Source organism: Musca autumnalis, unplaced genomic scaffold, assembly GCF_047663935.1.
Source record: "Musca autumnalis isolate F117 unplaced genomic scaffold, ASM4766393v1 scaffold_3, whole genome shotgun sequence".
In the NCBI taxonomy this organism is placed as follows: Eukaryota; Metazoa; Arthropoda; class Insecta; order Diptera; family Muscidae; genus Musca; species Musca autumnalis.
This window is the reverse complement of record NW_027411866.1, coordinates 53,207,402-53,221,681: the sequence shown is the minus strand read 5'-3', so window position 1 is coordinate 53,221,681 and position 14,280 is coordinate 53,207,402. Positions and strand designations below refer to the sequence as shown.

The following is a 14,280-nucleotide window of genomic DNA, read 5'->3' as shown; positions in this document are numbered from 1 at the left end:
ATTTTCATGTCGGTTACGTTTTCGGGCATTTATGGTGACGATATTTGGACCGTACGCTTCTTTTCGGTCCGGGAATGGAAGCAGGTTAAACCAAGGTTGAGTAATTCATTTATTGGAATTGCCGCCTGTCATTTCATTGTCATGTTAGAGCCAAACTGGGTTGTTCCTTGATAAATTCAGGTTCAAATATTTACAAAACCAATCTGCATTTTAATAACTAAAGTTACCTTTTTTGTTACAATTTTATTGTAATATTAAGTAAACAAAAGTAGTCAAACGCTTATTATTAATTACCCTCCACAGCAATATCCATAATTGCTTGCACATAATAGGGGCCTTCATTGACATATGTACGCAATTGATTGTTGGTCTCGATATCAAAAGCACAACTCTCGGCTAAAAGTTTTATGACACAATACTTTGCATACTTTGCTTCTTTGTCAAATTCGATCTTACGATCGAGAAGATATTCCAAAAATCCAGCTGTATTTTTTAATGCCTCAATACCCCAAGGATAAAGACAAACGGCGCCAATTAAATTCAATGTGGAAATTTTTATATCTGGGAATGGATTGCGACAAAAGTCCATAAGAAATTGCATATTATTTTGACCGCCATTCAAATGTTCAAACCATTTATGCAAAATTTCACTAAAATAATAGAATAAAAATTAATTAATTATTACCGTTTTAATACAGACAAAACAAATATTACCTCACAGTATTCGAAATTGCTTCATCGAATGTAAAAATCACTTCTAAAGAACTAAATGCTCGATTTTTTAGTTCAGATGGCAAATTTCTCAAATAAGAACTGTAATCCTCCATGCTCTCTTTAACATCACTGCTGTAGTGTTCTTCCAAAAGTGTGACACCTTGTTGAGATTGGCACAGATTGGCTGATATCCAAAAAAAAAAACAATAAAATAGTGTTTTGAAAATATTTTGTTCGTAAAGTATGGTAATATTAGTCCTTCCTACCTAGAGTATCGAATGCTGCTGGCAATAGTGATACATCTCCCGAGTGCAGGCACTCGAAAAGACATTTTATCATGTGCGGATAAGCATTTATAATCCTCTGTGGTTGCATACTTGAAATTTTGCCAAAGAACTTCATTATAGCCGGAACCAGAAGGCGATCAAGTGGATTCTGTTCGATGAGTTCAACCTTCTTGCTAATAACATCGAATACTTGTTGTTTTTCCAAAAACGTTATGCCATGATTCTGTTCAGCCAGCGAAGCAAATATTTCCAAAATGTTCACTTGCAACAAGACATCGTCATTATCTAATTCTGATAATGCATGATCAAGTATGAATGCAAATTTTTCCAATGTTGCAGCGGATCGTTTGGAGACATTAACAGCGAGTTCATATAGACGGCACTTAACCACTTCAGATCCTTTGAGGGCTTCCAATAGTGTCTCCTTTACATATTGTTTTTCCATGTGTTCTTCTAAAACAATGGTCAGAATTTTTACAGCCGGACTTCCGATTTCTGTCTCAGTTTCCTGCATTGCTTTTAGAATGTGTCGCAGAAGATCATCAGATATAGCATCGCCTACGCTGTCGTCGCTTATTTGATTCTGTAGTTCCTTTAGTAGTGCATTTAATGCCAAAGCCCGTATGCGAGGCCTCTTGTGTTGTAAAGCTCTGTCCAGCAAACGAAAATCAGTTTGTCTTAACGACAAATTAGCCATGCATATCGACAGTATGTCACTAACCAGATCCATAGCTTTAGCTTCAAGCGGCAACTCATCATCTTCCTCCACTTCCAAACAGTCATAAATTTCAGAAGATGTAAGTAGACGATTTGTGACTTTTTCTTCCAAATTAGGAGTATCGTTAAGGCGCCCTCTTATCTCTGCCAGTGTGGACATACGATTCTCCTTTATTCTTAAGTTTTTTAATTTTTCGCAACACCATTCTTCGGTCATTTTTGATCACTTATTTAGTCTAAAGTTGTTTATTCAAATTTACTTCGGAACTTCTTTCCTTTAGAGGCACATGGCGGAAAAAATCGGCATTTTCTGGTAGTCCTTCCGATCCTGATTCCAACTGTGTATAACATTTGTATAGGAAATGTATACTTCCCGAGATATAGGCCTTGAAAGTTCCGGAAAATCCATAAAATGGACTTAAGTTAAATATGTTTAATAAACTCGAATTGTATGGAAATTTGGTTATTACAGGTATGTAACGTTCTCCTAAATGCAGGTATGTAACGTTCTCCACACTTCTCGTGAAATAAGCGACTAAAGTTCCGGGACAATTTTTCGAGAATGGGAACAGAATTTCTTTTAAATAGCATTTTTCTAGGTAGCCGACCTTCGGCCGGGGTGCAAATCTCGGGATTTAAGACTTTCTCCTATGGACAGATGCAAATCTCGGGAATGGGAACAGAATTTCTTTTAAATAACATTTTTTCTAGGTAGCCGGCCTTCGGCCGGGGATTTAAGACTTTCTCCTATGGACAAGTGGAAATCTCGGGAATGGGAACAGAATTTCTTTGAAACTATAATTTTTTTTCTAAGTGGCAAAAACATAATATCTTTTAAATGGTAAGTTAAGAAATAAGACTGAATAAAAAATACAATCATAAATCATAAAATTTCAATCAGTATTATTTATTATGTGCTTAAGTTTCATAAGCCTGACCTTAAAAATATCAGACCTTCGGATAAGTATTTCTCGAGGACTGTGGACCTTCCCTATACATATTGTACACTAGTGCATTTAGGAGGACGTTACATACCTATAATAACCAAATTTCCATACAATTCGAGTTTATTAAATATATTTAACGTAAGTCCATTTTATGTATTTTCCGGAACTTTCGAGGCCTATATCTCGGGAAGTATACATTTCCTGGACAAGTGTTATACACCGTTGGAATCAGGATCGGAAGGACTACCTGTGGTGAACTTTTCCGCCAGGTGCCTCTAAAGGAAAGATAAGCCTTTACTTCCTATTTTTTGTTTGTTTATAATTGAAAACGCCGACTCACTTTAGTTATTCACATTTAGTCTAAAGTTCCGTAAAATGAGCTATGGGAACTACACCTACTGACTAGAGTTGTACAATCTAGTTCATTTGAAAGATCTAGTTTAATAGTTCAGCTCTTTTAGCCGAACTAGTTCAGTAATCTAGTTCATACTTCACTATCCAGTTCAATCATTCGGATCAGAATCGTTCACCGGCTCTTAATCGTTCGTTTGATAACGACGCAAACATACACACCAAAGTAGAACAAAAGTATTATATTTACATAGTTTATTCCATTCATAAAGAAAGATTAACTTGGTATTAATTTAAGAAAAAACGTCTTCATTTAGGTGGCTGGCAAAAAATCGTCATTTTGAAACTGTCATTTTGAAAAAGCTTTGAGCATCGTGTGCTTTTCTTCTTTTTATTTTTTCTATCCAAAACAAGGTACTTCAATAGGTAATGGATTCGACATATTGGAATATGTTATGTCTCTATGTTTCTGTAGAAATCTTCATTTTCGAGCAGCTATTCCATTCCATGTACTTTAATCCAAAACGTAAACAAACTCATCACATCACGAAGGCATCACTTAAAACAGACGACGGCGTCACTTTGCATTTGTGAACGACATGTTGAACTAGATTGTGAATCGTTCCTTGATCGTACGGTCACTGACTGATTAAAGTTCAGTGAACTATAATGAACTATATCGACTGATCTAGTTCATACGCTCTTTTCAATGAATCGTTCAATTGAACTAGTTCGTTCATGAACTATACAACTCTACTACTGACAAGGAAATTTTACCCTGCAGTTACACATGCCAGTAAATTGGTGCCAATTGAGTATATGTATTATACCATGGTACAATCATTACAAAGTAGGACGCAGCAAACATCTGATTACAATTTTTTCTTGTGGTCCTCCTATTGTGTCAAAACCGTTTTGACAAAGTTGACAAACGACAAAATAAATTTATTTAAAATCAAATTTGATATACACACATAAATAAAATTAGAAGACATACATATTTGAAAACAGAAATGACTTCAACATTGTCGAGGGATACTTTCGTTAAGCAATTTGGCCAGATGAGTGGAAATGCCGTGGCTATGTGTTGTGATTGCATCATGCCGATGTCCAACTTCGTGTCTGTTCGTACTTAATGCGTATTTCGTACCTTTGCTGCAACAAGAGGCGATCCGAGTCCATGTTTGCTCCTCAGAACGACGAATGTCGAGGTGCTTAAAGTCCAATTTACATATGCACATTAAATGATTTCGTTTTACGAAATCCTAGAATCAAATGAAGTGTATTTACATCCGTTTTTTGCGTCATTTGATTACGCACACAATCGCACATACACACTTATACAATAACACAAACACACGCACACAATATATTTATTCAGAGAAATAGGAATTTCACAACACAAATGTGTATCAAATAACTTAAGTTAATTCCAAAAACAAAAAATTAGCCCTTTATAAAAATATACAAACAAAAGTAAAAAAACATAATGTTTGCAAGTTTTTTAGCCATTTATTATCACTTTTGTCATCGTTTGAGTATTTTTGTTTTTCTACAACACACACAAACAAACAAAGACATCATAAAACAGTTGCATTTTTGGTAGTTTATGACGAAAAAGCACGGTTGCGTATAAAAGTATGGTGTTTTCGTGCGTTGTTTAGAATAAATGACGTAGCTATCGTCATTTATTTTTGTATGGTAAATGACGCAAAATGTTGCCTGTTTTAGCAAATAAATGACGAAACAGCTCTAAATGACGAAAAAGTTGCTAATGTAAATTGGGCATAAACGTCAAATGAAATCCAATCGATCTCAAATGAGTATTCATTTGACGTATACGCAAAGGAATTGACAGCTGAAATCGAGTGGATTTCGTAAATGTAAACCAAGCATTACTCAAATTATTTAATTTTCATTCAAAACGATGGGTCTTTTCCATTCGTTTATTTTTGACGTATTCGTTCGTCAGATTTTGTTACAAAAACAAAACAAAAATTACGAAAAAAAGGTTTCATTTGTTTGTCACACGAACACAAACGTCAACCGCTATGAAAATCAAATTGTGTCTACGTTCATGAAATCGACGAACGAATGGGCAAAAACCTTTTACTAAAACAGGCTGTAAATCTTTGCATTCTTAAAAGAAACAAAAATGTACATGGATTAAAAATAGTCTCGGCAACTCTTTTTTTTCATTTTCGACATATCACTGTCAGCCAGTTCAAAATTTTACTGGCATGAAAAATCTAGTGCCAGTGGAGTCGACAATACAAAAAATGTAATTGTGGTAGTAAAATATTGTGTATGTATTGCATTTTTTAAACTGTCACTGGCATGTGTAAACGCATGATTATCGGCAGTGAGGTTGACCCAATGATTACACATACTGCACCTTTTTCAGATGTAATTCGAATTATTTTAATTGTAATTCGAGAATTCTATTTGTAATTCGTAACATTTTATTTGTAATTAGAATTATTCCATATGTAATTCGAATTATTCCATTTGTTATTCGAAATATTCCATTTGTAATTCGAATTATTCCATTTGAAATTTGAATTATTCCATTTGTAATTCGAATTATTCCATTTGTAATTCGAATTATTCCATTTGAAATTCGAATTATTCCATTTGTATTTCGAATGATTTCATGTGTAATGCTTGGTTTACATTCGGCGTCGTTTCGTGATTTCGAAGGCGTTTCGTGATTTCGCGCGGAATCAAGCAAAATTTATCATGATTTCGCATACAAAAATGAAATCATCTCATTTCATGATTTCAGCGAAATCAACATCGAAATCACAGTACACATGATATACAACCTTGCTTTTGTCTAGAAAAGTACCAAAAGTTGCAACACTTTTCACGTATCACAATAAACAAGGTAGATGTGCGAATCGCTGCAACAAAAAATGTTAGTATCAAAATTTGTAAACAAAGTGAAAAATACTAAATTACTTTGTTACAATGCTATTTTTCATTGTGTTCCCGTACTTTTTTAATGGTAATGTTAGAAAAAAGAGCGAATCGTCAAAAATTGCTTCCCCATACAAATTTCTTAAAAAATACGGGAACGGAAAAATTACGGAAATTGCAAAACCTCCAGCAGAAATGTCAAAATCAATGTATCAGCTATAATATTCAATACCAATGAACATATGAACATGCTTGCTGCTAGTTTCTACTAGGCCAAAATTGTATGGCAGAAAACTGGAGAAGAGGGTGTTATTTTTGTTTAAAGAGAAGTGCAAGTCTTGCTAGATTTCGGAGTACGGGAACGCATTTTTAGCACTAAACGGGAAAACTACTGCAAGTACTAATATTTTGCAGGTTCTGAGCACAACTTTTATCTATCAAAATTTATTATTATGATGTCTCAACGATAAAATAATTTTTTTATTTTTTCATTTGTTAGTACTATACATAATTAATACGATATATAGATAATTTTACGATAATGTTCGAAATAAAGTTGTAAAGTTCTATATTGTCGTACATTTTTGATGATTAATTCAATTTACAATAACTTGTTTTGAAAATTCATGTTCGATCAGCTGCGCATATGCATCTACCTTGATCAGTGTGATATGTTTGAAATCAACAAAAAATAAGTGTAAACACTGGGGTGTATTTCAGGATTTCGTGAAATCCAGTTGATTTTGGAGCGCAAGTATAAACTTGACATTATTTCAAATAAAATAATTCGAATTACAAATTGAATAATTCTAATTACAAATGAAATAATTCGAATTTCAAATGGAAAAATTCAAATTTCAAATGGAATAATTCGAATTACAAATGGAATAATTCGAATTTCAAATAGAATACTTCGAATTATAAATGGAATAATTCGTATTACAAATGGAATAATTCGAATTTCAAATGAAATGTAACGAATTACAAATATAATTCTCGAATTACAAATGAAATGTTACGAATTACAACTAAAATGTTTCGAATTACATCTGAAAAAGGTGTGGTAACTTCCAGACAGTTGTGTAAACGTTCGGAAAAAATTGAAGTTACTTTTTAGGCCAGAACAGAATCAATCGTCGCCTCTTTGCAAATCCGCCTGCGTTCTCATTTAGGAGGCTCTGACATTCCTTTATAATTTGACATTTGGGAAGCAAGCAAAGCAAGCGACTATTGATTCTGTTCTGGACTTTAAAGCAATTACATTAGGTCTGTTCGTTTACTCAATAATTTGTACAAATTTTTACAAGTCCAGTAACTTCCTGTAATCGACTAAGGGCCTGGGTACATAAGCTGCTTTGCCTGGTTGCCTTGCTTTCCTGCTTCATTTTTGACATAATAAAAATAAAAGAATAAAGGAGGCCGAGCAAATTTCGAACTGGGTTGCCCTTTTCTTTTTTATTCTTTTATCAGAAGCAAGCAAGACAACCAGGCGAGGCAGCTTATGTACGTAGGCCTTAAGGTCTTTTGAATGGTAATGTAGAGTAAACGAACAACATTCAGTAACAATTTGTACAAATGTCAAATTATAAAGGAATGCCAGAGCATCCTAAAGTCGATGGTCAGACTAGCAAGGTTTCTTGAAACCAATTTCGGTAAAGTTTCTTTTCAAGTTTCGTTAGTTTCCACACACGTTAACGTGAAATTTAAGATTTTTGCGTGTCCTCTTTATTTTACCATTTGCGTTTGTTGTGTTTCTCATACCAATAAAAACAAAAAAAGACATAAATAAACCAAAAAACAACATAAAATAATTAACATTAATAATAAAATTAATATTAATAGTTAAATTTTCACTATTTCATTAATTAAATGTTTTTATTAAATCTTTTTATGTTTGTTTTGTTGTTAACGTTTGCTTGAGAAAATAAAAATGAAAGAAAATGGAAGAAATAATCTTGCAACGAAAAACAAGAAGAGGCAACATAACAAACACAGAAAACCATGTACATGGGTTTCATTACTTCATACCCCTCGCCTATAAACTTGACGTCGCCATGTTGAAATCGTGATAGTCTGACCATCGACAAAGGAGAACGCAGGCCGATTTGCAAACAGTCTCTGGCATTCCTTTATAATTTGACATTTGGGGAAGAAAGCGACGATTGATTCAGTTTTGGCCTTTAGTCTTTTTCGAATTGTCAAGGCCTGGGTACATAAGCTGACTCGCCTGCATACCTTGCTTGCTTTTGATAAAAGAATAAAAAAGAAAAGGGCAACCCAGTTCGAAATTTGCTCGGCCTCCTTTATTCTTTTATGTTTATAGATTTGTTCCTTTACGTGCGAGAATCTTCAAGTTTTACCACTTTTTACTCGAAAAGCGTTCCTTTACTTCAGATGCGATAAAATTCATATCGGAGCACTTTACAACTTTCACTACTTTTGCCGGTTTTACCATTTTCAAACCCAGCAAAAAAGTTTGGAAGTAGTGCAATGTAGAGTTATGATTTCAATACATCTTCCAATGTAGTCCACACGGGGTGATGAAAAATGCACTCCGCTCGATACATTTTAGAAGCACTCGCTTATAGATCCCTAGCCAAGCAAGCCAATCCCTACAGTCCATGGTACAATAATACAGGTAGCATTATCGTGCCAGCTGATGGTAACATAAGGTGTGTTCGTTTACTTTTCCCGTAACATTTACTCAGCAAAAAGTGACTGAGAAAAAAAGAGCAATTTGACTCTCACAAGAGAAAAAAATACAAAAAGTAAACGAACAGCACATTACAAAACATTTGTAAGATAACAGCTGATCAATAAAAACAAAGAGATTGGCGCAAATAAATAAAATCGTAATTTCGAGCGCTGAAAAATAAAAAAAGGAATTGAAAAATAAAAAAATAAATAATGAAAGGAAACTGCTATATCCAAATTTTAACCGATTTCTATATAATTCGGCACACTTATTTCTGGAGTAAATACAGTCGCACATTCCAAATTTAATTGAAATAGGACATATATAGCGTGTTTTCTTGCACCATATGCCTTAAATCGAGCTAAAATATATATGGGGGCTATATCCAAATCTGAACCGATTTCTACCAAAATAAATAGCGTTCGTCCTTTGGCCAAAAAACTATCTTCCCCAATTTTCATGCGAATCGGACGATAAATGCCACCTGTACTTTGTTTAGAAAAATACATGGAGAGACGGACATGCGTAAATCGACTCAGAAAGTGATTCTATGTATATCCCTAAAAGGAACTACGGGTCTATCTCGTTTCCTTTTACATGTTACAAACTAATGCACAAAGACATAGTACTCCTTACCACAAGGTGGTGTACGGTATAAAAATTGCAAGCTGATTTAAGTGTGAAACAAATATTACGGTGCGCAAAAGTTTGGATTAAGAAAGCATGGACTTGTCCACGAAACACATTACATCACTGTAAACAGGACAGATGTTTCCAATGAAAACACTCTTGGAAGTCGATGTACGTTTGGAAGAAATTTTATTATTCCAAAGTTCCGGACTTGATTCAACTTGGTCTAAGTTTGGACAAAATATTACATCAAATCAAATTTGGAACAAATCAAGAGTTATCCTGCGTTCCAGCCAGTCGGACAGACAGATTGGCGGGTATGGTTTAATCGGCTCCAAAAAGTCCGAAAGGGATTTCATTCAAACATACTTGAGGTCAAACTATTATTTCAATGGGTACATTTCCATAGAATCAAAGCTCCAAGAATCGTACCAGGACATTCAGTGTGCAAGACGGATGGCTACCTTCTATTCTAAACAAAGCCAAAAATGTTTGAAGACTGTTGGGTGCCTCGATTAAATCCTATCCCTTTTGCACCTTTCAATTTTTGTGTGGGAGATAACCTTAAGATGTTCAAAAATTCTTGGGGTCCAAAGCCGTTATTTCGATGTAGCCTCAGGGGGCATTAAGCACGACCACAGCCTGTCCTAAAATGTAAACATTACAAATCAATTACCATTAATTTGCAACAAATACCTGTTCCTTCAGAATCTTCAAATGACAACGGGTTGGACATATTCAAAGATGTTCCAGTCACTCCACTTGTTTTGCCACCTAAAATAAAAGTTCAGCGAAAGTCTTAAGTTATTTATTTTTACTTACTTTTTTCCGTCCATAAATTTTCCAATTGGCAAAAAAAATCAAATGTAAATTTGTATTTTAACAACTCTTGTTTCTTTTTGTTTACAACAAAACAACTCAAATCAACTGATTATTCAACAGCTGATCGAACTTACGAATTCTTACTGGACAAATTTTCCCAGCAAGAATTTGTAAGTTCTCAGTCACACAACTGTCAAAAGTGCTCTCTCAATTCCCTCTCTTTTGCTGGATAATTGTGTAAACGAACAACATCTCGTAACAATTTGTGCAAATTTGTACAAATTATCACGTAAACGAACACACCTATAATGTGTCATTTGCATTCAATTGATGTCAAATTTTGACATCTTATGTTGCCAACAATTGCCGATGCGGCTACCTGTGTATTTGTACCATGCTACAGTCGCAGTCTTTTTTCTGAACACAAGAAAGAGTGTCTAAAATTATAAAGCCCTCGGCACATATGGTCCGTTTAGTGACACGTTGGGACACACGTTGTCCGAAAACAGTTAAATTATGTTTAACTTTAATGCGTCAGCCATATTGTTGTTTTTCAAAAAACTTGGCTTCACTTAAACTTTTTTCATGTGGTTGTTGTAACGCAACGCACCGTATGTGCCGAGCGCTTAAGAATTTGTTAAAAAAAATAAAGAAATACAAACTAAAGATACGAAAATTGCTGTAATTCACGAGACGCAAATTATTTTTGAAGTGGAGTTGGAGTTTTTTTGGAAATCTGAACTGGAGTTGGAGGAAAAATGAAAAACCATTTGGATGATGAAGCAATATCAGTTGCGGTGTCACAAAAAGCAGAGCAGAGGAAGTAAACTCAGTTATGATCAAATTTAATGGAGAGTTTTTATAATTTGTATTAGTGTAATAAAGTTAATATTCTTGTTTACACGAATAAGCAATGCATTTTATTTATTTTGGGATATTTGCAATGGCTTGCATTTTATAGCATCTTTAGACTGCATTTAAATTCAATCCAAAACACTACATCAAAGGCTGTGATTTGGATCGAAAATGGAGTGTATCCTAGCTGTGTGCCGTGGAAGCAAAATAGAGTGCATCCAAGCTGCGCGCTCTCTTGTAAAATTCATAGGTGAATTCATAGGAAAAGATGTACTCAAGCGGCAATTGTTCTAGTGATTTAACTGCATCCGCGGATGCAAACTTTTGCTGGGAAAGTAAAGGAACAGACCATAGCTTTGTTCCTTTACTTTTTTAATGGTAAAAGAGAAAAGTGTCAAAATTTCTCTCATGAACATTTTTACCAGAAAAGTAAAGGAACGGAAAAATGGTAGATCTGGTAGCAATGTCAAAAAGAAACATAAAAAATCAATTATCGACTTTTAATTTAGTTTTGTCAGCGTTCGACTTTTTCTTCTGTTTTTCGTCCATTTTTTCTTCATTGTGAAATAATCGTCAAACAAACGTCGAAAAATCGGTTCTACCATTTTTTAACCAGCAGAAATTTTGCTGGTAGCCTGTGGTAGAAGAGAAAGGCATATGTGCTCTCTCTCACTCTCGCAAAAATTGCTGCCAGTTTTACCACTTTTTGGGGTTAAGGAACGCTTTGCAGGTTAAAAATGGTAACAAATGGTAACCTCAGGTAAGTAAAGGAACACAGCTCATATTATGTCAGAAATGAAGCAGGAAAGCAAGGCAACCAGGCGAGCAGCTTTTGTACCCAGGCCTTCACTTGCAAGTGTAACTATAGTTACACCAGACAGTTTGTCTTTAAATACAACTCTGATTTACTAGCGCATACATACATTTGTCGTTTGTCTCCCAGTTGTCCATATTTTTTTCACAGACAGTAAGGAAGACAAGACATTTTAGTAAAAATTAGACATTTTTGTCATAATAGGCCTGTTCGATAACTTCGCAAGTAAAAAGTATTTGCAACTACTACTCATTTCTCTTTTATTATACAAGTATGTTATCGAGCAGCATTTTGCAAAAGTTTCTATAAACTTTTAAGTTATCGAACAGACCTAATAATTGAAATGTGCTGAAACCCAGCAAAAAGTTTGCATCCGGGGATGCAGTTCAATCATTACAACTGTACAGTACATCTTTTCCTATGAATTCACTTATGAATTTTACAAGAGAGCGCGCAGCTAGGATGCACTCTATTTTGCATTCAAAGCACACAGCTAGGATGCACTTCGTTTTCGATCCATATCACAGCTTTTGATGTAGTCGTTTGGATTGAATTTAAAGGCACTCTTCGGATTGTGTTTTTAATTCCTTTTCCTTTATACAACGTTTTTGTTCAAAATGTTCTCATATCGACACCGTTCAAGTTTTTTCAAACATTATTTTTGGTACAAATATTAGCATATCTTGGCTATAAGTTTTGATATATAAATGTTTATAATGTTGTTTCTAAAATATTATTTTTTAGAATTTACAAAATGTCTAGAAAGTGGCGAAGCCTCCCCACCCATGGGGCAGCTTCGCCATCGATATTGAACATTCTCCAACGGACTCTAAAACTGTAATTCACCATACTTCTTCCTTAAATATCAACATTATGCTAAAAAGGAACATGTTGTCTATTGAATAATCAAAAATGATTTTAAAATTCACAAAAAGTAACCGATTCTAGCGGATAAATGAAGTAGGTACCTTGAATTTAGGTACAAAAATCATAATCAGGGCAATCATGAATATTTCCCTCGGAATTTTTCCGCACGGAAAATAATTTAAAAAGGTGAAATTCTTGAAAAATCATTATTTTAAAACGTGGAAAACTGCTATAATCTCCTAATTATGGAATATTCTTGCCTAATCAATAAAAATATTCTCTTTTTGGACATAAATACGGAAATAAAAAATTGTGAAATTCGGGAAAGGGAACAAATTCCGCACGGAATTTTTATTCATGATTGCCTTGAATATAACTAACACAAGATAAGTTTAGGATAATATTTTATTTTAACTTCACATTATAGCGTGGTATATCTATGGTATAAAGAATTTAACATAAACATGATAAATTTCTAACATTAAACCACAAAGCCCTTATCATGGCGTAGGCGCCCCACCCCTTACATTTTTCATAATATTAATATATTGACATTTGAAATTGCTTTTTTCATGCGAATTATTGGGATTTATATTCTTCAGTAGTTGTCTTCTAACGGTATAAAATGTGTTTTTGATATCACAAAAGGTAAAGAAGATATCACAAAAAATACCTACCATAATTATTTTTCCCAATACCCTGAAAACACAAGACCACGTGCGTCTGCTATCATACCGATGACCAAGTGCCAACTTTTGGTAGATGATAGATCTTCATTAAACTCACAATTTTGCCTTTAACGGATTTTTTCTATCACTTATATTTTGCGAGAAAATCGGCGCTGGCGGAGCCGCCCCAGTGGCGAAGGCGCCCCATGTTACCATACATATGTTTTTCTTAAAAAATTAGACATGTCTTGTTTTAGGCATACTTGTCTGTCAAAAGTAAACATATGGCCTGTTCCCGTACTTTAAAGTGGTAAAAGTTGTAAAAGTCGTAAACAATTTTTTATATAAATTTTGTGTACGGGAACGCAAAATGTGTAAAAGTGGTAAAAATTGTGAAAACTTTTTAGTTCTGGAACAGAGCTATAGGTGGGATCATGGCACAATTACTAACGTAGTGGTATCACACCAGCTGTTCGAATATGAAATGTAAAATCCCTTTATAAAAAAAATACACTATACAACAAAATTGAATTAATTTTTTTTTAAATTACAAGAAACCCCGCACAGGTTATGAATGTGGACTGAAAAAAAAGACACGTGTACCGGCGTTTTGAAAGTTTACGTCGGGAAGTAACCTAAATAGGCGTGACAAGTTCCACCCATTTCTACAGGTTTTGAAATATTCGACATCAGTAGTGCGATTCTCCAACACATTTTTTGAGTTACCGACAAAAATCGGTAACATTAAAACCCAAAATTATGAATGAAAAGTTCAAATAAAAGTTGACAACATTGTTGCTATCGGTAGAACTCTACGACTACTTTTTATTGGTCGCTAACTTACCGAATAATATCGTTAACTACCGAAATTTTAAGCATTTTAATTTTACCGACATTTGTCGGTAACTCAAAAAATGAGTTAGAGAATCGCACTACAGATTCCTTGGAATTATTCCATTTAAGGTATAAAGTGTCTTTGACAATATTACTGACA

General features: G+C 34.2%; 1 protein-coding gene across 11 annotated transcripts; it reads right to left on the bottom strand.

Annotated features, from left to right (window-relative positions):
• Nucleotides 1–204: 204 nt before the first annotated feature.
• On the bottom strand, nucleotides 205–3,071 carry LOC141398982 (26S proteasome non-ATPase regulatory subunit 5). 11 transcript variants are annotated; one of them, XM_073976854.1, is made up of 4 exons: nucleotides 2,913–3,071; nucleotides 981–1,993; nucleotides 715–898; nucleotides 205–650 (listed from the first exon to the last, which is right to left on the bottom strand). In XM_073976854.1, exons 2-4 carry the CDS (start codon nucleotides 1,933–1,935, stop codon nucleotides 287–289), a joined length of 1,503 nt encoding a protein of 500 aa, XP_073832955.1. In that variant the 5' UTR covers nucleotides 1,936–1,993; nucleotides 2,913–3,071; the 3' UTR covers nucleotides 205–286. The 11 variants fall into 11 exon arrangements, with proteins under 11 accessions (XP_073832955.1, XP_073832960.1, XP_073832949.1 ...); XM_073976859.1 differs by having other exon boundaries at nucleotides 981–1,954; nucleotides 3,006–3,069; XM_073976848.1 differs by having other exon boundaries at nucleotides 981–2,056; nucleotides 2,913–3,058.
• Between the last annotated feature and the right edge of the window lie 11,209 nt (nucleotides 3,072–14,280).